General features: G+C 43.1%; 3 protein-coding genes across 6 annotated transcripts in view; 2 read left to right on the forward strand and 1 right to left on the reverse strand.

Annotated features, from left to right (window-relative positions):
• LOC126541527 (uncharacterized) overlaps positions 1-7,641 on the forward strand; it is a 73,483-nt gene extending 65,842 nt beyond the window's left edge. For 3 of the 4 annotated variants that reach the window (XM_055076716.2, XM_050188324.3, XM_050188325.3), the window contains exons 12-14: positions 572-774; positions 2,385-2,527; positions 4,225-7,641. In XM_055076716.2, the coding sequence (XP_054932691.2) occupies positions 572-774; positions 2,385-2,527; positions 4,225-4,290 (412 nt within the window). In that variant the 3' untranslated portion in view covers positions 4,291-7,641. Of the gene's footprint in view, positions 1-571; positions 775-2,384; positions 2,528-3,247; positions 3,309-4,224 lie in introns of all 4 variants that reach the window. The other variant, XM_055076717.2, reaches the window with a different exon arrangement.
• Positions 7,642-20,260: 12,619 nt separating this feature from the next.
• LOC126541535 (PAXIP1-associated glutamate-rich protein 1-like) lies at positions 20,261-20,752 on the reverse strand. The gene has a single exon (XM_072286145.1). It carries the CDS (start codon positions 20,750-20,752, stop codon positions 20,261-20,263), a length of 492 nt encoding a protein of 163 aa, XP_072142246.1.
• Positions 20,753-21,120: 368 nt separating this feature from the next.
• Positions 21,121-22,515, forward strand: part of LOC126541531 (SH3 domain-binding protein 5 homolog) — a 34,731-nt gene continuing 33,336 nt past the window's right edge. Inside the window, exon 1 of the mRNA XM_050188333.3 lies at positions 21,121-21,220. Coding sequence (XP_050044290.1) covers positions 21,176-21,220 — 45 coding nt within the window. The 5' untranslated portion in view covers positions 21,121-21,175. The remainder of the gene's footprint in view (positions 21,221-22,515) is intronic.

Raw genomic sequence — 22,515 nt, forward strand, 5'->3', positions numbered from 1 at the left:
CTTCTTGATTGATGTCAGCTACTGGTCAATGGCAGCTGCGTATGAAAATCTGCTATATTACAAAATAAAGCAGCCCGAAAAGAGTGAGGAACAGGCTTCTGTTGAAAGAAGAGCATTGGAGTAAAAGGCGACTTCACATTCTGTTTGCAAGCTCTATGCACCGCACACAGCTTCAAAATTTGGTTGAGATGTTCACAGCAGCGTATGCTATCCGTAGACTGGGTTTTTAACCATGCCCAAGGGGTGGTTCAGGACGCCCTTAAAGATGACAAAGGCGGAAACGAAAGGGTGCAGTCTAGTTAGGCCCTAACTTGTTCACCTTTTGTTTGTCTGATAATATATGCCGCTGAATAGAAAAGTTGGGCTGTGTGGTTTCCACGGCAGTACTAAACAATTTGTGCCTCTCCGAGCATGATTTGAAAACTTAAGGAGCTCAAATTGAGTAACAGTGCTACATGAAAGACAATTAAAGACCTGTATACATCGCAGTACCCTAATATTCACGTGTGTGCTCTCACGAAGCATGCAACTTGGGCCCCATCTTTATGCGTGCCCTTCTTGTTGTGTGTAGGCTGAAGGACCTGGAGTCCCGGCTCGCAGAGAAAGATGCCATGATTCGAGTACTGCAACAGCACTCCCAGGAGAAAGATGCGGTACTGCAGAGCGCTGTCATGGGGCGACCACGGCACGCACGGGCAGCTTCCTCTGTCACGTTGGGCTCTGCCGCTACGGGGACAGCTGCACATCGCAGGACAGGCAGCAAGGATGAGATTGGTGAGAATTCCGCTGCCATTATCTGTGGGCCAGATCTGGAAGATACCTTTCGGTACATTTGTCTTAGAATTGAAGGAAGATTTTGTCATGCATGGTAGAACTCTACGGATTTTAGGTACGCTTGACCCATTCCATGTACTGAAATTTAGAACCACGCATCACGCATGTAGTCAAGCTTGTGCTGTTTTTCTATGACACACACACAGAACCACACACACATGCATAAGAGAGAGGAGTTGTCAGCAGCATAAGTGTATGTTACTCCTGCTTTTGTATGTAGTTTACTTAGCTTGCTTAGCTTTTACTTTTGAAGCTGCAGTGAGTGTATCGACTAGTCCAGGTGAACATACTATTCCCAGTCCTGCTTTTGATTCCACTTTGCCTCCTTCTTGATAAAATATCACTCACAGTACAGTACAGTGTGCTTGCGATAACTAACAAGTAGGCTAATTTTGGTTAATTAATACAAAAACTAAATATTTTTGTTGGGCTGCCGTGTTTGCAATGCATTTTGAATCTGTGGTAGTCAAGCAAGACAAGCAAGTATTTCAGTATATTTGGACTGTACGGGTAAACATGGCAGAGGAATGCAGCCATAACCAGCTTTAGAGAGGACATTCATGATGTGTAAATAGTCAAAATAAGTCCTTGTTTTATATTAATGCCACTGCATGCATTTGTTGATGGGCACAGCTTCAAAATGATGCAACAGGCTTAGTTGCTGCCTGATCATGTATGGATCTTTTCATATAGCTGTCCTGAGAATCTAGCTATTGGAATGGAACAAGAAATGCATGTGTAATGTCGAATTGCAATGGTAGATCCAGATCAAGTTTTTGTGCTCTGTATGGAGCAACACTATTCCAATGGCAGAATGAGAGCGTGAATTGTGTGTTCCTATGGCAGATTGAGAGCAGCCACCGATTCCGGATTGCTCTGTGGAGCAAACATATTTGTCTGCCGAAATCGGCAGATTTGACCAGAAGGTCCGCGTGATGTATTTCCTTCACCTGCCCCTGCTTCCTGTCAAGGTCATCTATTTCGGGTCACGAGCAGCTATGGACGACATGGAAAACATGGACGTTACGTCGTGCCATTTGTTCTTGTTCTTGCTCCTGAATAGTGACAGCTCCGACTCAGCTCCGAGTCCAGTGATGATTCTTCTAACACGGAAGAAAAGCAAACGGATGAAATGCTAGGATGATCCAGATGATGGTGATGGTGGTGATGGTGATGGTGATGAGGCCTACCCGATCCACCTCTAGTCTAACACCCTCTCACATGATTGTCCTGTACTAAGTGCCCCCCCACCCGCGAAAACACACGCATTCCATTCGCAGATTTGGCGAGAGCAATCTCAATTGAAGCAACATGCTCCGTTCGTGATGCGGCCGAGCGCTCGCGATCTGCCATTGGAATTCAGCATAAGTAATAAACTACATTCTATATTGGCTTATATTTGTATCAACATTGGCTGATTCAAAATTTCAATAATTCAAGCAAAATTCTGATCTGTAAAAATATGCTAATGCAACTTTAGGTGCTTCCTTCTATTTGTGTTTGTTTCTACAATGGATATTTTTGAACTGACAGAATGGAACTTGTTTCAGGCTCTTCTAGTCTCTCCGGTGTGGTCACCAGTGAAGCAGCAGCTAGTGCAACAAGTACTTCAGTCTCGCAGTCACAGTGCTCAGATTCCAAGAAGAGTATCGATGAACAGCTCAAGGAGTTTGGGTCCCGACTCTCTAACAAGGTCAGAAACGTTCTCTCTTTATACCATATTGCTGCTAGTTGATTAAGCCATTGGCTCATTGAATGAATGTTTCATTTTCTCAATTTGTTTACATTCTGGTTGTTTACCTAAAATTACTTCTGGATATATCAACAAAAACATTGATCATAAAGTACTGCCCACAATGCAAGGTTTACAGGAAGATGGATATTTGAAGAGATAAACTGTGATTGAACAAGGGATGTCTCGGGCTGAAGCCATTGTTTCAAAGTCCCCTTAGCCTTACAAAAACAAGTCTCCTCGTTAAAAATGTTGGTGCCAGGCTAAGACATTCCTTGTTTGACTACTGTTCCCCAGAACATAGTTTTTCTGTTAGTACATGCCATCGCTCCTGAAGAACTGGGTGGCTCTGATGATGATGAGGCTTTTGCAGACCTTTTCAAAGGGTTTGATCCAGAGTCCCCCGCTGTGGCATGCGTGATAATCAGATAATGTTTTGGCACCTAAAACCTTGTAATTTAGTTTAATGTGGCAGAAATATTTTATGATGGCCAGTGATAGGTGCCTTGCACAGTTCTGTGTTGTAACTTTCACATATCTGACATTGTGACTAGATGCCCACAAGTGCTCAGTCTTGTTGAAAATGAATTCTACTGTAGTAGCTGTATAGTAGTTGTAGCAGTAATGTAATAGCTTGCTTGAGTTGCTATTCTGAAGGTTTGCAACTCTTTGCATTTGCAGTTTTTCTTTTAAATCACCGGCAACTTTGATGGGCATATCGGCTCGTGTCGAGGGAAATGAGGTAAACGCATGGGTGTGAACTATGAAGGGCGAAAAACTGCAGTGCCCGCTGTGTTGTTTCTGTGTGCTTGCTAACAGCCTGAAAAGCTCGAGTTTGCTACCACAATTTGTGACAACTATATCTTGGATGTGATATGTCCTAACCGTGTGCCTACTAAATGACAAAATAAAGCTGATTGTGTGTAGTCTGCTATGGTTTGTTCCTGTGCTCGGAAGGTGTAATGCAGATGCACAGCATGGCGTAAATTGACATAAGTTGAACTGCATGGCATTATGTTTGGTTATCTAGAGCTGTCCCTGCCCTATCTGTGTTGCGTGTCAGTAAGGAAAAGCGTGCTCCATTTTTTATAGGGAGTTTCATATCCAGCTTACCATTGTAAGTTTGGTATTGGGGATTGCTCTTATGAGAATGCACTAGCATCAATGTACTTTGTTTGCTTTGATTGTTAATGACTTTGCATGAAATTGCAGTGAAAAATTATTAATTTATTTCCACATTGGCACTTAAATTCGCAATGACACTTTCTTACATTTCACTAGCATTCAAATCATGAATAGTCTTCCTTGTGCCAAACGAGGATGAAGTTATTCAGTTCTAAGAAGCTGCACATCTGGATGCTTTATTCAACTTTGCTTTGATGGAGAGATGGGCACTGCTGCGAGTTGCTTGTCCCCTTCGATCATTAGTATTTGTGTCATGTCTTGGCTGCATCACAGGATGCCTTTGTGCCATGATGATGTGTAAGGAGCAAAATAATATGTCAATACTCCTTCATTAATGCACTTGACCCAAGACAGATCACTAGAGAAACTTAAGAAGGACCGTGATAGACGTTTTATGCCATACGTGATGGCGCTGATGATGTGGCTGGCAGTTTTTACTCACCCATTTGTAATCTATTTGTTTGCTGCTTCAGGAATCGATAATAGACACATTGCGGCTCGACAACGAACACACCACCACTCGGCTTTGGAGGGTCTGAAGAGAGAGAGAGCCGTCTACTTGCCCACACCTGCTGCGATCACTCACTCGACTCATCTGCTGCTGCCCATTCCTGCCTCACGGACTTCTTTCCTCTACGTGCCTCTTTTCTTCCTCGGTGATGACTCCTCACTGCACTTGCACACATGCGTGCCACCATCACACCCGCTGCATCTGAGACGGCTTGCTGGCTGGCCAGCTGGTTTCACTGGCCCCAGTTTGATGTACAAGGAAAACAAGGGAGCTTGGCAAACTCGATTTTCATTTTTTCTTTTTAGGAATGCGTTCCTTTTTGTTTTTGACTGTTTCCAACATGGGAGTGCTTGGTAAATGATACCGTGTGCAGAGTTCACGTCTTTGCTTTTCATGTGCTCGAGTTAGTGCGAACAGGAAGAGACGTCACTTCCTCTGTCATCAGGAGGCACTCTTTTGCATTCTTTTAATGTCCCCTCCTTTCTTTATTGGCTGCGCCACTTCTTTTCGTCCCTGAAGTTTCAAGGCAGAGCGGTGTGTGTCTGCCAGGTCCCAAAGTTGCTGTGCTAATATTTACATCATGTAGAAAAAAAAAACTGGTGAACAATGTTTAGTGCTCTGCTTCTGAATGAAGCTTGCTTTGTTTTAGATGATCGTGCCATTATGGTTGGAATCTTGCTTTCTGTTACACTTTATGGAATTTGTAACATTCGGGCCCTGGTGGAATCGGTCTTCCTGTCTCCTGTGAATCTTCTGCCAGACTATGCACTGCGTCAAACTTGCATGTTAACTCGGTGCATGCTGGGGGATCCATGGCTTGTTGTAATGTGTGTCCTTTTGTGGTTTGTGAACTGGTGCCTCTGTGAAGAAGCTAGTCAGTGTTTCTTGGTGCCAGCAAAACTAAATTAGGAAGTGTGTGCCGGTCTACAAGATGTGGTTTCACCCTCTCCGTGCTCCAGAAGAGAGCGGGCGACTTCCCTGTGTGCAAGTTTCTTTTTTTTCTTCTTCTTTGCTGCTTACTTGTAGCCCGAAGAAGGAAGCAAAAGAATTAATTTAGCTGTGGTCTCTTTTAGTGTTAGTTTTTAGCTTATTTAGTTGCACATTCTTCATATGTACCTGCTGTGAAGAGATTGTGTCAGCACCCAGTGCTTAGTAAACTATCTGTTGCCATGAACAAGCCGGTTTGCCGATGATGCTCTCTTGCACATGTTGAAGAGCATTGGAGAGGGTCATGTTAACATCACCTGCCTGTTGATCAAGCTGATAACCGGTTACCTGCACATACTCAGTGCCCCCATCCCCCTTCTTTTGTGTATTTGTCTCCTTTTAATTTTCTGTCAATATGATTTGTATTATGGATGCACTGATAAATAGGAGCAGATAATTAGTGCTCCTTGGTGGCTTTCTTGTACCTCCATTTTGGCGACAAAACGGTTGAAAGAATATTTTAATATATTTCATGTAAATGTTACATTTTTGAAAAGCGCTGCAAGAGTACAGTTGTGCCTTCACATTTGTAGAGCGTACAGTTCGTTAAAGCAGTGTTTTAGGAAAGAGTTCTTTTTTAAGTTCCGCACTGCACCAGAATATGTTGGTGGCAGGGTTGTCACATTTACAGTGTAAAACTTCTACAAGCCACCATTGAGCACGAGTTTATTCCCAAGGCTTGTGCATTGATGCAAGGTGGAATTCTATGCCACTCAACCATTTGTGGCAGTGGCATGTGTGAGATGATGTCATGATAGAGATACAAGGACTGTAGAAGACGTGTGCATTTCTTGTCCAGAACAAAAGAATCTCTTGCTTATTTTGTCTACACAACTGATCCATCCCCACGCCGTTTCTGTTAATGGGGTGCCTATTGACGAGGCGGCAGGTGCTATTGCACTCTTTTTGGGGACCATCCTTTCCTTTCGGGAATGACTGACGACTGTTGAGTACGACTGTGCTGAAATTTTTTATACAGTATTCCACTGTTGACCTCGTTCCCCTCTGCCTCACTGTTGTGACGTGGCAGATTCGATTGTTCCAGAACTTTGCTTTGAAACAAGGCACACATTCTCTTAATACTGCATCGCGTTCAAGTCTCTCCCAGAACAAAGTAGGTCCTTCGTGTTCTCGATACTTGACTCTCACAAGTATGGCAGCCTTTATTGGGAAGCTAATTTTTTCAAAGTGGAATACTGTAAGAGCTTTTTTAGCGTGCTTTAGTAGTGAATCTTTTTCTTTTGAGCCAATCGAGAGTGCATTGGCACAAGTCTCTGTCCCAGGAAAGTGTGAGCTAGCTACCTCTGGTAGTCACCTTCTCCAGCTCTTTCTTTTTTTTCTCTCTCTCCAAAACTTTCCATTGGAAGTGCTCTGTAGTGCTAATGGAGACTGTGCCACCTGCCTGCTGTTTGGCTTTGTGGTGTACATATATATCTTGTGCTTATCTGTTAGCATATGGGTGTGTGTGTGTGTGTGTGTGTGTATGTATGTATGGGTGTGTTAAGAAAGAAAGTGTCTGGCGCATTGAGCACTGTGTGCTGGCCGCATATGCACAATGCCAGAGAATGAAAAGACGTGTTTTGTTTTTCTTTGTGGTGTGTGCTGGCGAAAAAACAAAAGCACGTTTTTTTTTTCTCACGATTTTTATTGTTTAGAGCCTTGCTTCTATTCTTCTTTTTTAAACTGGTACAAAACTGTAGCGCAGCGTCAATCAAATGTGCTTGCTCAAAAGTGGCAGCAAGGTTGGCGTGAGTCGGAAGTCTGTCAGCCATTGTTTGTAAGCTGTCAAACAGGGCTAAGGGACTATAGTCGAATCCTTATAGCCCCAATTTTTATATCGGTTGAGATGCAGCGACATTTTGCTGGTGTATTTCAATGTCCCGGATGTTCTTGGGGGACAAAAGCAAAATTGTCTGTTCTGCCTTACTTGGTTAACTTTTAGAAAGAAAACTCTGGAATGACTGACGGTACATGTACATGGTGTACCTGTACATGCACCTGCGCAGGTTTTACCTGCAGTTAAAAAGGGGGGGCCTGTTCCGATCCACGTTGACTTCTTTATCTTTATAAGTTTTTTTTTACCTTCCCATTCATACATTTTATTTGTATGCCATCTGCTGTGCAATGTTCTAATTGCTGCAAAAGAAATATATTGTCTAGTCCTGGTGCCATTTATGTTTAGCAAGTTTTTGTTTTGTTTTCTTGCAAGTTTTTTTTTTTATTATTTTCAAGCACAGAGATAATGTGGGTCATTGGTTAGTATCTCAATGTTTTATTCAACAAGGCTGTTTTCTGTATAGTAAATATTCTGCACTGCTTCACAATTTGTTCAATTGGTGCAGAAATTAGCCTCCTTATATAACTTTGTGACAAATAAAAAAAAAAGAAGAAATACTTGTCTCTCCTTCTGTCGCTGCTTATTTACAAGCTAACATGCCAGCTGCAGTAGATAGCTTGCAGATTAGCCGCTTCATTTACGCCACAAAGTCGCCCCAACACGAGCCGTAAAAGAAACACTCAACAGAAAGATTATTTCAACTGTATTAGTAAACGGCCATTCTACCAATACCGAAATACACTCTTGCCGTGAGAAGGCTTGACAAGCCAAAAGACACAAATGAAGAATGGGTGGTACTGCTGCCCCGAGTTTCCAAACTCCAGATCACCGTGACAACGTAGATTGTGACGGTGTTTGCTTGTGCTTAATTCACTTTTAATTGTTGAAGATGCACTACATTTCATTTCAAAAGAGCCAAAGACTAACCATTGCAAGTTTCGAGAACATTTACTGGGCCATAGCAACCCGAATATGAGAAAAAAATAATATTAGGATTTCGGTGACATCATGCTCATGGACTGGGGCTGACATTTCAAGACTATAAACAAAAACTTATTTTTTCATTTAATAGCCAACCATTTATAGTCAACCCCAACAGAAATGAGAGTTTTTAAATAATTCTTTATCAGTATGAGCTGTTTTATTGCTTCTGTGGCATCCCTTACAGCTTTGTACATTGCACTTTTGGAATTGCAAATACATGCCAGTCTTGCCAGACTGCAAGCCTAGTTTAGTGGAAAATACATAAAAACAGAAGGGACCAGTGGCAACACTGCCTTTGAGGAGCTTGAACTGAGGCTGGTAAGTTTTGAGGGCCTCTTCTGCACAACAAGAACGAATATGAGCAATGACGCTGTGAAATCGGGCGTCATTGTAGTGTCCCGGGTGAAGCCATGATTTAGGCGTCAAATTTTAGAAGTTATTCATTTTGCTGTTTATAAGCTATCCTCTTTTGCTGAAATAATGTAGAAAGTCTCGAAGTCCAGTAAGTCAAAAAAGAGTTGACCGAGCCTTATTTACTATTGCTTTGTTTGCCAGAAAGTGACCGTTTGTGTCGGCTCACTTCAATATGCGCAGTTGAGCTCGAGAATTTGCCCACTTTATTGTGGGATTTGCATCCATATAATACAGCGACAGAGTTAAGACATTGAACCTACAGATCTGTTGAGGGACACATTATATACCTGCCAACCTACGAACGTTAAAATTGGTAAAGATCTCACAGACACTACACTGTAAACGGGGAGGGAGAATATCACATTATAAAGTGAAGCTTTCTAAGCGAAACCTCCCGAATTTCGCAGATTGTGGCTGCTGCTTCTCTGGCTGAATAAATTTTCCTTTGTTGTCTCATCGAATATCATGCACAAAACTGCTCTCGTATAACAAATTGGCTTACATGTAGCTCCATCTCTAATACCACTGAAGATGTGCCGTTTACTGGCTATATTCTCTACGGTATTGCACTGTGATGCAACCAACAGTGCCTAAATATCCTTAATGCAAGAAATATTAGCCTGAATGTGCATAATTCCTTTAGTAAAGTGAATCTTTCTATGCCTTCTTTCCTGGGATTTAGCTCGTCTGCTCCATCGGCTTCTTGCCAAATAAGGTGGGCCGCTCGTGGACATAGCACAAGCTGACAAGCAAAACAGTGTTTAGATCACAGCGACTTTGCCGTTGCTGATTTTGCCTGCTTCATGAACTTGTCTGAATAAAGGTTCTTGAAGCAGGTACATCTCTGGTGTCCTTTCACCATCATAAGACTTCCAAGGGTATTGTCAGACACCGGCGAGCAAAACTTTTTTGGAAACAATTTATTTCTTGTAAAACTAGATGAAAGATTTGCAGTATCGTAGAACAAGCCTGAATTTGTAAACCTTATGGAAAATTCAGGAGTTCGCAGGTATGCACCCATCCCACAGGCTATGCTGGTTGGGGGTGAAAACAAATAAAAGCCAGGAATTGATATGCCTGTCAGCTCATTTCAATATACACACATTTGAACTTCAGAATTTGCCCACTTTATCTTTTCGTTTGCATTTGCATAGTGAGAGACAACATGAAAATCTAGCCTCCTCACTTTTACTCTGCGTGTAGGTGCAAGATGTTGCTTTCTTTTTGTCTGCTGACAGATCTGCACTGTGTTTGTGTTTTAATGCAAGTCATATCTTTGAAGTTGCCGACGTCATTGCCACTGATCATTATGGTGTTGGTGCACTCTATTCTGTTGCGGCGTTACCGCATACAAAAGAAACGGGCAACGAGGTACTGGGTGTCACCTCGACGTCCTTGTATTCAGGGTCCGTCTTGTCATACAGAATCGGATGTAGTGCACTGTCTCCAAAAAACCTTTCCATTGGGATATCTCGGTTTAGACTCATCGTTGTAAAAAAACTTGCAAACAATGACAATGAAAAAATTTGGCAGACACACTTAAGACTGCTTATATGTGGGAATATGTGAAAACATTATAGTCCCTTTGGTGAAATGCTTTAGAGTGCAGCTCTTAGACTCCCGTTCCTGCATTCAGCGTCAGTGTCCCTTGGTGTAACTGAGCGAACGATCACAGCGAAGGATGAAAGAGTGAACATAGATTGCCATGGGGGATGAAAGACTGCCATGGTGAAGAGAGCGTGAGGTGGAAAGCGGAGGAGGAGGGTGCAGCGGAACCACAAGGCGGAAAGCACAGGGTATGACGAAAGCTTAAGGAATCCTGTGTAGCAATGACATTTTGCTCCGTGTAACCTTCGGGGGCAAACAGACAGGCATGGAAAATTCAAGCACTGTCGCATCCGTTAACAGCATCATATTGCAACAATGTGATTAGGTTCTGCTAACATAATGCACTCCAGTTATAGAGGCTACACTCTAGCTGTGGTAATAGATTCACACTAAAATATTTTGTTTGAAACTATCATAGCCAACATAACCAAATGTATGCAGTGACACTTTACACATCAGAAGCCACACTGCACTTGGCGTGCGTGTTGATCTGGTCACTAGTATGGGTGTGACAAGGGGAACTTTTGATCACGATCGCCCTTTTCGACTGCAGTTGAGAAATTCAATCCTTATTGGGCTCGATCACAATTGAAAGTGCCCGTTTGACACCCATATAGGACACCTTCATTACGGTTAGCATGATTGACTGCAATTGTCCTGTCCATGCTTTCTTGTGTGCTTTGTTTATATATATGCACAGAAAGAGCAAAATTGGTCAAGAAGAAACAGGTCAACCTAAAGGCAGTAAGTGTAAAAGCAGACAAATTCAGGCTGGTACTTGCAAACAAACATGCAGCCTTAGAACAGAGAGATGATGATGACATAGAGCTAATGAATGAAACCGTAACTAGGTTGGCTTCAGAGGCAGCAATTGAAGTGGGATGCAAGGCACCAAGGCAACCAGTATGCAAGCTCTTCCAAGTAACAAAGGACCTAATAAAGAAATGATCAAGAATGAAAGTCTAACTCGAGAGATAAAATAGAATTTGTGGAACTGTCAAAACTGATCAACAAGGCGAAAATAAGTGATATTCGAAACTATAACATGAGAAAGACTGAAGAAGCCGTAAAAAATGGACGCAGCCTGAAAGTGAGAAAGAAGCTTGGCATAGGACAAACCAAGATGTATGCACTAAAAGATAAGCAGGGTAATATCATCAGCAATCATGAAGATATAGTAAAAGCAGTGGAAGAATTCTATACTGACCCGTACAGTACCCAGAAGAGTCCGGATACCTCAATTAGAAACAGTAATGAACAGGATACAGAAACTCCTTCTATAACTAGTGATGAGGTCAGAAGCGCCTTGCAAGACATGAAACGACGAAGAGTAGCAGGAGAAGATGGAATAACAGTCGATTTAATCAAAGATGGAGGAGACATAATGCTTGGAAAACTAGCGGTCTTTATACGATATGTCTATTGACTGCAAGGGTCCCAGAAAACTGGAAGAATGCAAACATTATACTAGTCCACAAAAAGGGAGACATTAAAGAATTGAAAAATTATAGGCCCATCAGCTTACTCCCAGTATTGCATAAGATATTTACCAAAATAATCTCCAACAGAATAATAGCAACACTGGACTTAAGTCAACCAAGCAAACAGGTTGGCTTCAGGAAGGGATACTCTACAATGGATCACATCCTTGTCATTAATCAGCTTATTGAGAAATCCACAGAGTCTAATAAGCCTCATTAATATGGCTTTCATAGATTACGAAAAGGCATTTGATTCAGTAGAGATACCAACAGTCATAGCGGCATTACGTAATCAAGGAGTACAGAACGCTTACGTAAATACCTTGGAAGATATCTGCAGAGGTTCTGCAGCTACCTTAATTCTACACAAGAAAAGCAGGAAGATACCTATAAAGAAGGGAGTCAGACAGGTAGACACAATCTCTCCCATGCTATTCACTGCGTGCTTGGAAGTATTCAAGCTATTAAATTGGGAAGGCTTACGAGTAAAGATTGACGGCGAATATCTCAGCAACCTTCGGTTTGCTGATGACATTGTTCTATTCGGCAACAATGCAGACGAATAACAACAAATGAGTGAGGACCTTAACAGAGAGAGTGTAAGAGTGGGATAGAAGATTAATATGCAGAAGACAAAGGTAATGATAAATAGCTGGGCAAAGGAACAAGAGTTCAGGATTGCCAGTCGGCTTCTCGAGTCTGTGAAGGAGTACGTTTACCTAGGTCAATTAAGTCACAGGAAACCCTGGTCATGATAGAGAAATTCACAGAAGAATAAAAATGGGTTAGGTTGCATACGGCAGAAATTGACAGCTCCTGACTGGAAGCTTACCATTATCATTGAAAAGGAAGGTGTACAATCAGTGCATTTTACCAGTGCTGACATATGGGGCAGAGACTTGGAGACTGACAAAGAAGCTTGAGACCAAGTTAAGGACCGCACAAAGAGCGATGAAACGAAGATTGCTAGGCATAGCGTTAAGAGACAGAAAGAGAGCGGTTTGGATCAGAGAGCTAAAGGGTATAGACGATAATCTAACTGACATCAAGAGAAAAAAATGGAGCTGGGCAGGTCATGTAATGCACAGTTTAGATAACCGTTGGACCATTAGGGTTACAGAATGGGTACCAAGAGAAGGGAAACGCAATCGGGGATGACAGAAGACTAGATGGAGTGATGAAATTAGGATAATTCGCGGGCACTAGTTGGAATCGGTTGGTGCAGGACAGGGTAATTGGAGATCGCAGGGAGAGGCCTTCGTCCTGCAATGGACATAAAACAGGCTGATGATGATGATTCACAGTCAATCGTGCTAGTTGAACTGGGTGCATAAGAGACAATGTAATTCATTCATTCAGAATTTATTTAAGACAACGAAAAGGTTGTCCAGGGTGACGTGCAAAAGGCATACTTTGCCTGACGAGGCCACGCCACCCGGATGACAGGCGGCACCACAGGCTACAAAAATCAAGAAAGAGCATTACATAATAGAACACACATTCAATATTTTTTACACAATACATAAGACATCCTTACAAAACACAGGCTTTCGGCGGAAAAACAAACAGCATACTTCAAAACACAATTCGACCATAGCAGTATTTACAAAACACATTAGTGATAGGTATACGTTCAGTTTTCACCTTTAAGGTTCATTTATGAGCATTGCTTTAATTAACATTTTGTATTTACGTATAGAGGGAGTGTTGCGTACAGTATCCAGAATAATAGGGTATTGATTAATTAAGTCAGGAATTTGCCATCCTAACCTCTGAAAACCGTAATTAGTGCGTACACGAGGTGTTTCCATACATTGTTTCCTAAGTTCGTATGTGCTAAGTTTAGTGTGATAGGTGGTTTCGAAGGTTATTTTGTCTAGTTTGTACTGGCGTAATATTTCCAGACATAATTTGTATGTGTGCAGTTTACTTATTTCTAGTATTCCATAAGACCTAAACAAGGGCCAGCAGCTGCGCAATAACTGTATTTTCCCAATAGCTCGTAACGCCCGCTTTTGAATTGCAAAGAGGGAATCTCGATTTGTTTTTGTCGTCGTTAACCATACAAGGGAACAGTAGCTTAAACGGGAATGTATTAATGAATAGTATATTTGCCGTTTTATGGACGCCGGGAGATATCTCAATTTGTTTAAAATGCCAACCGCCCGACAAAGATCACTTCGAAGCTGATCAACATGCGAATTCCATGAGAGATTTTCTTGAAACAGAACACCTAGAAAACGAATTTGCGAGCACTGTTTCAGCTGAGTGTTTTCAAAGTTTAAGTTTAGGTTGTCAGGAGCTTTTACACCTTTTGCTCTGAAGAGAATGTATTTGGTCTTACTAGTATTTAATTGCATCTTGTTTAGTTTTAACCATGTACTCAAGCCGGTCAACCAATAGTTAGCCTTTCTTTCGAGCGCATAGGGGTCAATACCTGAGAAAAAGACATTAGTGTCATCAGCGTACAACACTAGGTTTTCGCTGCCTGGTATATTCACAATATCATTCAGGTATAAAATAAAGAGTACAGGTCCGAGAATAGATCCCTGAGGCACACCATATTTTATTGTTTTTACGTGTGAGGCTGCAGCATTTATGACAGTAAACTGCTCTCTTGACGTTAAATAGCTCTCAATTAAGGTCAACGACACGCCACGGAATCCGTAAAGTGGAAGCTTTCTTATTAGAACATCGTGCTGAACACAGTCGAATGCCTTTCTGAAGTCGAGGAAAATTCCCAGGGTGTGTGCCTTTTCTTCAATGTTGTTTAGAATTTTTTCCTTTATCCCAAGGAGTGCGGTTTCGGCTGATCTATCTTTCCTAAAGCCAAATTGCTCATCGGCTATAATATTTTGCGCGGTGAGAAAACGGACGAATCTTTTGTTTATAACCTGTTCGGCTACCTTTGCAAATACTGGTAGTACTGATATAGGCCTATAATTTGTTAGTTCGTTCGCTGGGCCACCCTTGTGCACAACAGTCACTTTGGCCAGTTTCATTTTCTGCGGAAAAACTCCTGTAGATAAAATAATGTTGCAAATGTGAGAGAGCGGACAACTGATTATTTCACCTACAGCCTTTAGAGGTTTCGGTTTAATTTCATCTGCTCCTGGAGCACAGCCATTTTTTAGTGTCAGAATAATATCTAGCACTTCACGTTCGTCAGTGGGTGCTAAAAACAATGTGTTTGCGGCGTTTGATGCAATGAACTGCTCGCACGGTGAATCAACTGAATTCCCATCGCATGATCCGACTGCAATGAAATGGTCATTAAATAAATTTGCGACTTCGTTGTCAGTCATAGCATCGTTTTGATACGGAACCTTTTTGTGCTGGAAATTTTTCGAGAGTACCTCCCTCACGGTTTGCCACATTAGCCGTGAGTTACCCGTAATGTCTGCAAACTTTGTTATGTAGTATTCAAATCTTGATTTTCTAATATCTGCATTTAATTTGTTTCGAACTTTTTTAAACAGTGTAAAGTCATTTTCATGCTTGGTATTCAGGAATTTTTCAAACAGCCTGTTTTTTTGTTTGATTCTCATATGCAGTTCATGAGTGATCCAAGGCTTTCTTATCTTTTTTCGTTTTACCCATAGCTCGAGGGGAAAACACTTCTCGTATGCAGCCATAAAGCAGGAAAGAAAAGCCTCGTACGCTTTATTTGCATCTGTTTCCATTAAAATGGAGTCCCACCTTTGATTTGAGAGAAGATATTTGAATTTGCTGATATTTTTTCCAGAGTAATGGCGGATAAAAACTGGTTGCTTATTTGAATTAGGCCTTTTGTGAGGTAAAATGCAGTAGATTGGCAAATGGTCACTTAAATCGCACTTCAATACACCCGATTTGACAACGTCAGGCGGAAAGCTTGTAATGCAAAGGTCTAAAATACTTTGAGAGGTAGGAGTAATCCTAGTTGGCATATCTATTAAGTTACAGCACGCGTATGACACAAACAGCTCTTGTAGGCGCGAATAGCCGGAGGTATCTGATGAAACATTGAGATTAAAATCGCCAACAAAAGCACACTGTAGTTTTAACTCAAGACTTAGTTCAAACAGTTCTTCCATACAGTTCAAGAAATGGTTCAAGGATCCAGATGGCGGGCGATAAAACACTCCTAGCAGGATGTCATAAAGTTGTACAACGACACATTCAATGTTTTCATTTATAATATTATATTCTGTGAGTGCATTGTACTTGAAGTGTGAGCGAATATACATCGCACTACCACCACCACGTTTGAAAGCGCGACATACGGATATGCAGTCGTAACCATCAAGAAAAGCACACTCATCATCAGAGGAAAACCACGTTTCAGTGAAACAAAGAATGTCAAAAGAATAGTTAAGGTCATTTAGAAATAAGTCTACCTCATCAAGTTTAGTTTTTAAGCTCCTAGCGTTAAGATGAAACAAAGAAAGTGTGTCTTTTTTTAAGAAAGCAGGTTCACAAGGAAGGTCAAAACATGAGTGCGTCATCTTGCACTAAAGAACACAAAGAACGCCCACATCGTGGGTGCTACAAGAGCACGTTACTGCAAGTTGATAAAATCCTGCTCACTGCGAATGACGAAAGCGGGGTCGCCGGTCTGCTTCCGCAGCAGAACTTTTCCGTTAGCATGCCAAACGTATGCGTAGCCATTCTTTTTTGCCCATTCTTTTGTCGAGGTTAGCAATGTGCGGGAGAGCCGCGTGATATTTTCGCAGATAAACAAGCTTTTCTCTTTTTGCAGCAAATGTCTGTTTGCCAGCCAAGTGTCACGGTCCTCTTGCCTCAAAAAGCGAGTGATAATAGCTGGCGTTTTGTCGGCCTTCGCTGGCAGCCTATGCACGGCAGCTATATCTTTCCTTGTTACATGCGGTACATTCAGTTTGGTAGCCACTTCGTTTATCTTTCCTAGTAGGTCCTCATCGTCATATTTGTTATACTCTCGCAAAATTTAGGCTTCATACCACAATTTCTTCATCAAAAGCAAGCATAGTGCCATAAAAATCATAAGTGGTTACATTTGTTCAGTGGTAGCCTTTAAATATAGGAGAATGCAACACAGTGCATTTGCCAGATTCAATTTACTGTAACAGCAAAGGTGACATAACAGCCACGTCGAAATGAGTTCTGTTCATAACACAATGGCTTTAAATTGTTTATTTGCAACCGGACAGAATATGGAACTTGTAAATCATTTTTCTAAATTTTAGAAACTTCCTGCACACCTCGTTTTATCTGCCACAAGCAAATGCTAACTAACAGTCCTGCCATTTAGCGATTTTGTCCCTGAATTGATGACATTTTGGTCTCCTAGCGACAAATCTTTCCATTTAGCGACCAGCGTCATTTTAGTGACATGAACGAACTGGCGACATGTCAGCGGCTTCGAAGTTAGAAAAATTGCTTCAGAAATGGTGTAGAGGACGCCCTTTAATATTCAAAATCTACAAACATGTGGCCAAAATTAAATATACAGCGCCCCATGATGAAGCAACAGCTGTCTTCACATTGGTGGTGTTCACATAGTGCTTGTGCTTCACAGTATGGTGTTCCTAGCAGGCCTCACATTGTGCTCAAAAATGAATTTTCTTTTTGTAAAACCGATTTGAATGAATCTTCAAATCATTGCAGAACTCGCAGGTTCTGCAGTCTCACTAAACATGCTTGATTGGTGAACCTTCGCAGCTGTAAAAAATTACCAATATTGCAAAAAAATTATACGGTGAGATTCAGAATTAACAATCGGATCGGACAGAGCAACTGCAGAAAGGCATGCATGCTGTAGCGACTACGCTTGTCCAAGCAAATCTGACTCAATGAAATGAGCACGAGTCGCACCACAGCTTGTTTTTGGCACTGTTGTGCACGGCATGTTTCAGCGGTGTCTGGCTATGTCGCGCTCAGTCTCACGAGTTTAGAAAAGCTGTGTAAAGCACTAAAACACATCACATGGGAGTGCCCCAGGAGGCCTCCGCATAGACAGCCCCATATTACACCAACATCCACTAATGAGGAATAGGCAGTGGGAGGCGTGGCTTGCGGACGAGGGTCGGGAGAGCCAGTTGGCTTTTTTGGACCAAGCCCAGCGAGCCGCTCGTGCCAGTGGGGCCCTGGAATAGGGGCTCCAACCATCGCGCCTTATTTTATTTATATTCAATAAAGTTTTTACTCTCTCTCTACCACCGGAGAATCAGAATTGTGGACACACACACACAGCCTAAATCGGTCGAAGGTATTGCTCTTTTCTTCCAAAATGCCACTGAGGGAGCGACACCAGCACATGAAGCAAATAGATTGAACAATTTGGCGTTGCTGATGGTGTTGTGAATGTGTTTCCGGCTGTGGAATGCTCGCGTGAGACACAGCACAGCGGTGTTATTTGGCATGTCCAAAAATACCATCTCCAAAACAAAATTATTCTGCTCCTGCTTATTTGCATTCTACGTCACTGCAGTAGTGTGCTTCCTGCGTCTCATGGGTGGCAGTGCATGAAATTAAATGTTTCTTCATTAAGCGGAGGAGGGTTCTTGGCGTGTAATTGCACGGCAGGGCGGCCGCATGTGAGAAAAGCAAAGGGGTGGTTCAGTGGAACCACCCGCAGAATGCACTGCCCCTGCATCATTTTGTGCATGCGCTTGGTTTTCGGTGCTTTTTGTACATGACGCTGCGCAGAAAATGAGCCACGCGCTCATGTGTTCCCTCTAACAGTGTACCCACCTGAACGTATATCAGAAAATGAAATGCCCTATAAACCTTGCCAGTAAATGTACTGTTTATTGCTCATCTGTGTGGCCATTAGACAAACACTTTGTTAGGTGATTCATACCACGCTAGCTAATCCTGTTCCAAGACGCCTGTGTTTGCAATTAACTCGATAGGTTTAGCGACAGCTTTAGTGACTGATGCAAAATTTAGGGTCCATTCACACTTGCGAGTTGCAGAGGTCGTGCGACCCTTCTGGTCACAATGCGACAGTCGCAAATGGTCGCATTGGTCGAAAAGCGACGGTTGGAGGCCAGTCACACGCTGCTTGATTTTCCAGCCTTGCGACTACGAGTTGCAAACCGCTAAACCAATCAGCAATGCCCCAGAAGGAGCGCACAAGACTTTGTGCATCTGGTTGTAATTGCCGGTGGCAAAAACGAAACTCGCTCGAGGAGGAAAAACCAAGTACTCCACCGAGGTCCTCCTGAATGCGGTGAAGGAGTACCTATTTCTGAACGACAAGAGGCATGCGGATTTAAATAACAGATCAAAGAAAGAGCTTGCATGGTTGGAGATTGAGAAGATATTCGGCTTATCTCGTAAGTACCACAGACTTCTGAGAAATTCATTTTGAGAGACTGGCAAGAGCAGGACTTGCACGGTGGAAGAAGCAACATCTTTTCAGGCAATTTCATTGCTCAGAATTACTTTTAGAACACACCGAGCTCGAATGCAGGAGACGCAGTCGCAGCAGAGAACACGCCCGCAAACGTGAGCGTTGTCCTTCCCGAGAGTTCTCGTTTCAAGCGAGAAGGCGACCCGCAGGTCGCTGAGGTGGCCCTTACCATAGAGTTTCATACAATAATTACTAGAGGGAACTCTGGCGCTGCAGTTGTTGTACCACGATGGGAACGACGGGAAGTACATGGATTTGTATGATATTTGTTCTTGTGGATTCAGATGTTCTTGTGGCTTTCTATATTATGCTATATGAATCTTATTGTCGTAAACTTCAGTGCAATCTATACTCTTCAACGTGCAGAATACGCACACGAACATGTACAATTGCTATTGCAACGAGTGAGTTTGTCCAGGTGGTTAAATAGAAACGCTCCAAGCGTCTGAAGGCACTGGCATGCCCGCAATAAATTCATAAGGGCATTTCATTCACTTTATACATGCGTTCGTGGCTTAACAGTTTCAATATCAGGCTTCTGAGCTAGAGTTCCTGTGTTCGAATCCTGCCATCGGACAATTTTAACGATGTTTATTTAATTATGTATTACACAGTACATCAACAATGTACTGTGTAGCACATAATTAAATAAACATAATTAAAATTGTCTGACGGCAGGATTCGAACACAGGAACTCTAGCACAGACGCCTGATATTGAAACCATTAAGCCACATTGTTGAAACTAACGAGTTTACAAAATCACAAAGCCATTTGAAGCCAAAAGGACGAAGTTTAGGCAAATCCATGTACTTCCCATAATTCCTATGACGGTACAACCGCTCTCATTGCAGCTCCCGTACACACTAGCGCCAGAGTTCCCTCTAGTAATTATTGTATGAACCTCTATGGCCCTTGCAAGCGTGAACGTCGGTGTTGTCGACCCGCTGCCTGGTCGCAGGCGACTGACTGTCGCACGACCTCTGCGACTCGCAAGTGTGAATGCGCCCTTAGCGTCTTTTCTGTCTCTGTTTACCGACCCGTGCCAAAAATTTATGACAGCACTGGGTACGAGTGGCACCATATAATTTATCCACACGTCACAAAACAAATATTAATTAAAGCAAAAAAGAAAAAAGGCGGGGGATAATTTAGTAGCACGCTTTGCTTCGCTCGAATCAGTACTAAGGATGATGGTGCTTTGCACAACGCATTCAGACACGAAACTAAGAGAGCGAATGTGCACTTGACTGAAAGCCGTCACAGCGCGACGCATGAACAAAACGTCGCCGCCGATTTCGTGCCTCGTCATTAACGCTTGACGCTGGGTGACGAGCTGCTTTCCGCTTGCTGGGGCTGCTGTCGCTGCTCGATTTTATCAATGGCATCGAGTTCGCGCTGTCTGCGCACATCAAAAACGATCTTGTCAAATTTCGCGACCCGCTTCTGTACGCTGCTAGGCGGCGCCGCTCGGCGCCGAGGCGTAATCTTCGGGCTGCAGCTGGTGTCCGGGCCTTCGTCGTCGTCGAAGTCGAACTCGTTTGGTTCGGACGTCTTAGTCTGGTTCTCTTCCACGGCGCGCCGCTCCGCTCCTTCCGACTCGTTCGAATGGACGCTCGGAGAACGCCGGCCCGGGCAACGCCATTCCAGCTCGAGCGTACCTTTTTCAACCAAAGTTGTGTACAAACGAATGATATCCTCGGGAGCGGGCTCCCAGCTTCGACCACCATGGTCATCGCGCTGCGACAGGTATTTCTCATCGTCGCTGCACTCCACTTTCCAGTCCTCGTCCACTGCGTTCATTGTTCCCGTCGTGACACGATGGAATATTGCGACACACCTGTTGACACAAACATCTAAAGCATCTATGCCAGTCACGGCAGCCACAATACTGCGAGCTAAAATTCTAGCTATTATAGTTCTTATTCCACAATTCTAGCTCACCGCACTTGTATAAGGCGCCATTGCCGCACGGAAAATGGGCAATGGCGAGTTGTTATTGCGGATTTTCGTACACTATGTAAAATATTACTCCCAATAAAAGCCGTTAATTTGCAAAACGTAAATAAATTTTGTACTAAATATGTGTATACAGATTTATTTTGTTTAAATATGTGTTTCTTATAGCATGTATTATACGTGGATAAACGTTTGATGGGAAGAGATCAACGGCTGATACAAGTTTTGTGCATCAATGGCTGAAGTGGGTTTGGTCAGCGACGGCGGATGGCTGATGACGCTGGAGAGGAAACTTTGGATCCCCGAGTTCAAGTAAGGTGACTCGCGATTGAAGCGCTTGATTAGGTCGCCAAGTGTCAGAATTTCTTTCTGTGTAGTTAAATTATGCTGATAACTCGCTGCCTGGAGAATCTTGCGCTGTCTTTGTAAAGTTTGTAAACAGTGTTGTGATCGTGGTAGGTATTCCTGACGATCCGCAGTTCTCTTTCTCTGCTTTGTAAGCTGAAAGCAATTGCGCTGGCATGACAGTGCGCAAATTTCTTGAGATGGTGTACGATTTGTTTGCATTGACGTTGGCGATATTTAGAGGCGTGATTTTTAGAATCAGTACTTTCGCATCGGAGGACACTGATGAATGTAACCTCGTTGACCTTTCGGTCAGTGTTCTGCTTTCCTAATCTTGCTAGTACCCCAGCGCATGCGATTACCGTACCTGACCTGCTTCGCAAGGTGTAGCAGCAACGCATCGATTTTGTTTTTGGCGGACGCTACTAGCGCTTCCGAAAATAGACTTGGCCGCACGACTCGAGGAAGTGATCGATGCTATATACAGCATGCGTGAGGAAATCTCAAATTTGTGCGCTTTGATAAATTTTTTTTTTTTTGTTCCGTATCGAACGACCGCTGTTGTTTTCCGCCTACGTTATAGCGCTGTGCAGTGCCCGCGCGAAGATGCGTCTTGGAACGCGCGGAAACCCAAGGCTGCGCGTTGCGTAAACAGGATTCCGCGAATCAAGCGTGCGTAGTCGGTCACCTATTACTCAGCTGCAAAGATATTGCACGCGAAGCGCGCGTGAGCAATTGCGCACTCTTTCGGGGTTTCGCGCCTGCGTCATCGAGACGCGCTCGTGTGCGAATACCTACCGAAACGAAGCGAAACCGCTTCGCTGAAGGTTAAGACGACGCGGCATTCAGATTGTCGACTGCCGCGAGCATCTGTGCGTAATTGCGGCTTCCGGCTTGTGGGCGACGAAGGACGCTTGCTTTATTATTATTTCTTGTATCTTTTCTTCTGTGCACAAATGTCACCCAAGGCTGCGCTCAGCTGCTCGCGCCTGTTGCAGGCCGTAAGGGAATCCAGCCGTAAGGATCTCCTGGCGTTGTTATTTTTCATGTGGCGCATGACATGCAAGAATTCGTAGCTTTCGCATGCTGGCTTTTGCGCGCGCAGAGATAGGTATTTCGTCATTAAATGTCTCGCAGGCAATGCAAACGTAACTCTGAGAGTTTGCTTTCGAAGAAAGACATTTCGCTGCGCAATATACTCGTGTGCTTGGTTACCTGTGCTCTCAATACAGACCCAAGTGTTTTCTAGTAAAGCTGAGCTC

The sequence above is a fragment of the Dermacentor andersoni genome, chromosome 2, assembly GCF_023375885.2.
Source record: "Dermacentor andersoni chromosome 2, qqDerAnde1_hic_scaffold, whole genome shotgun sequence".
NCBI classification, from domain to species: Eukaryota; Metazoa; Arthropoda; class Arachnida; order Ixodida; family Ixodidae; genus Dermacentor; species Dermacentor andersoni.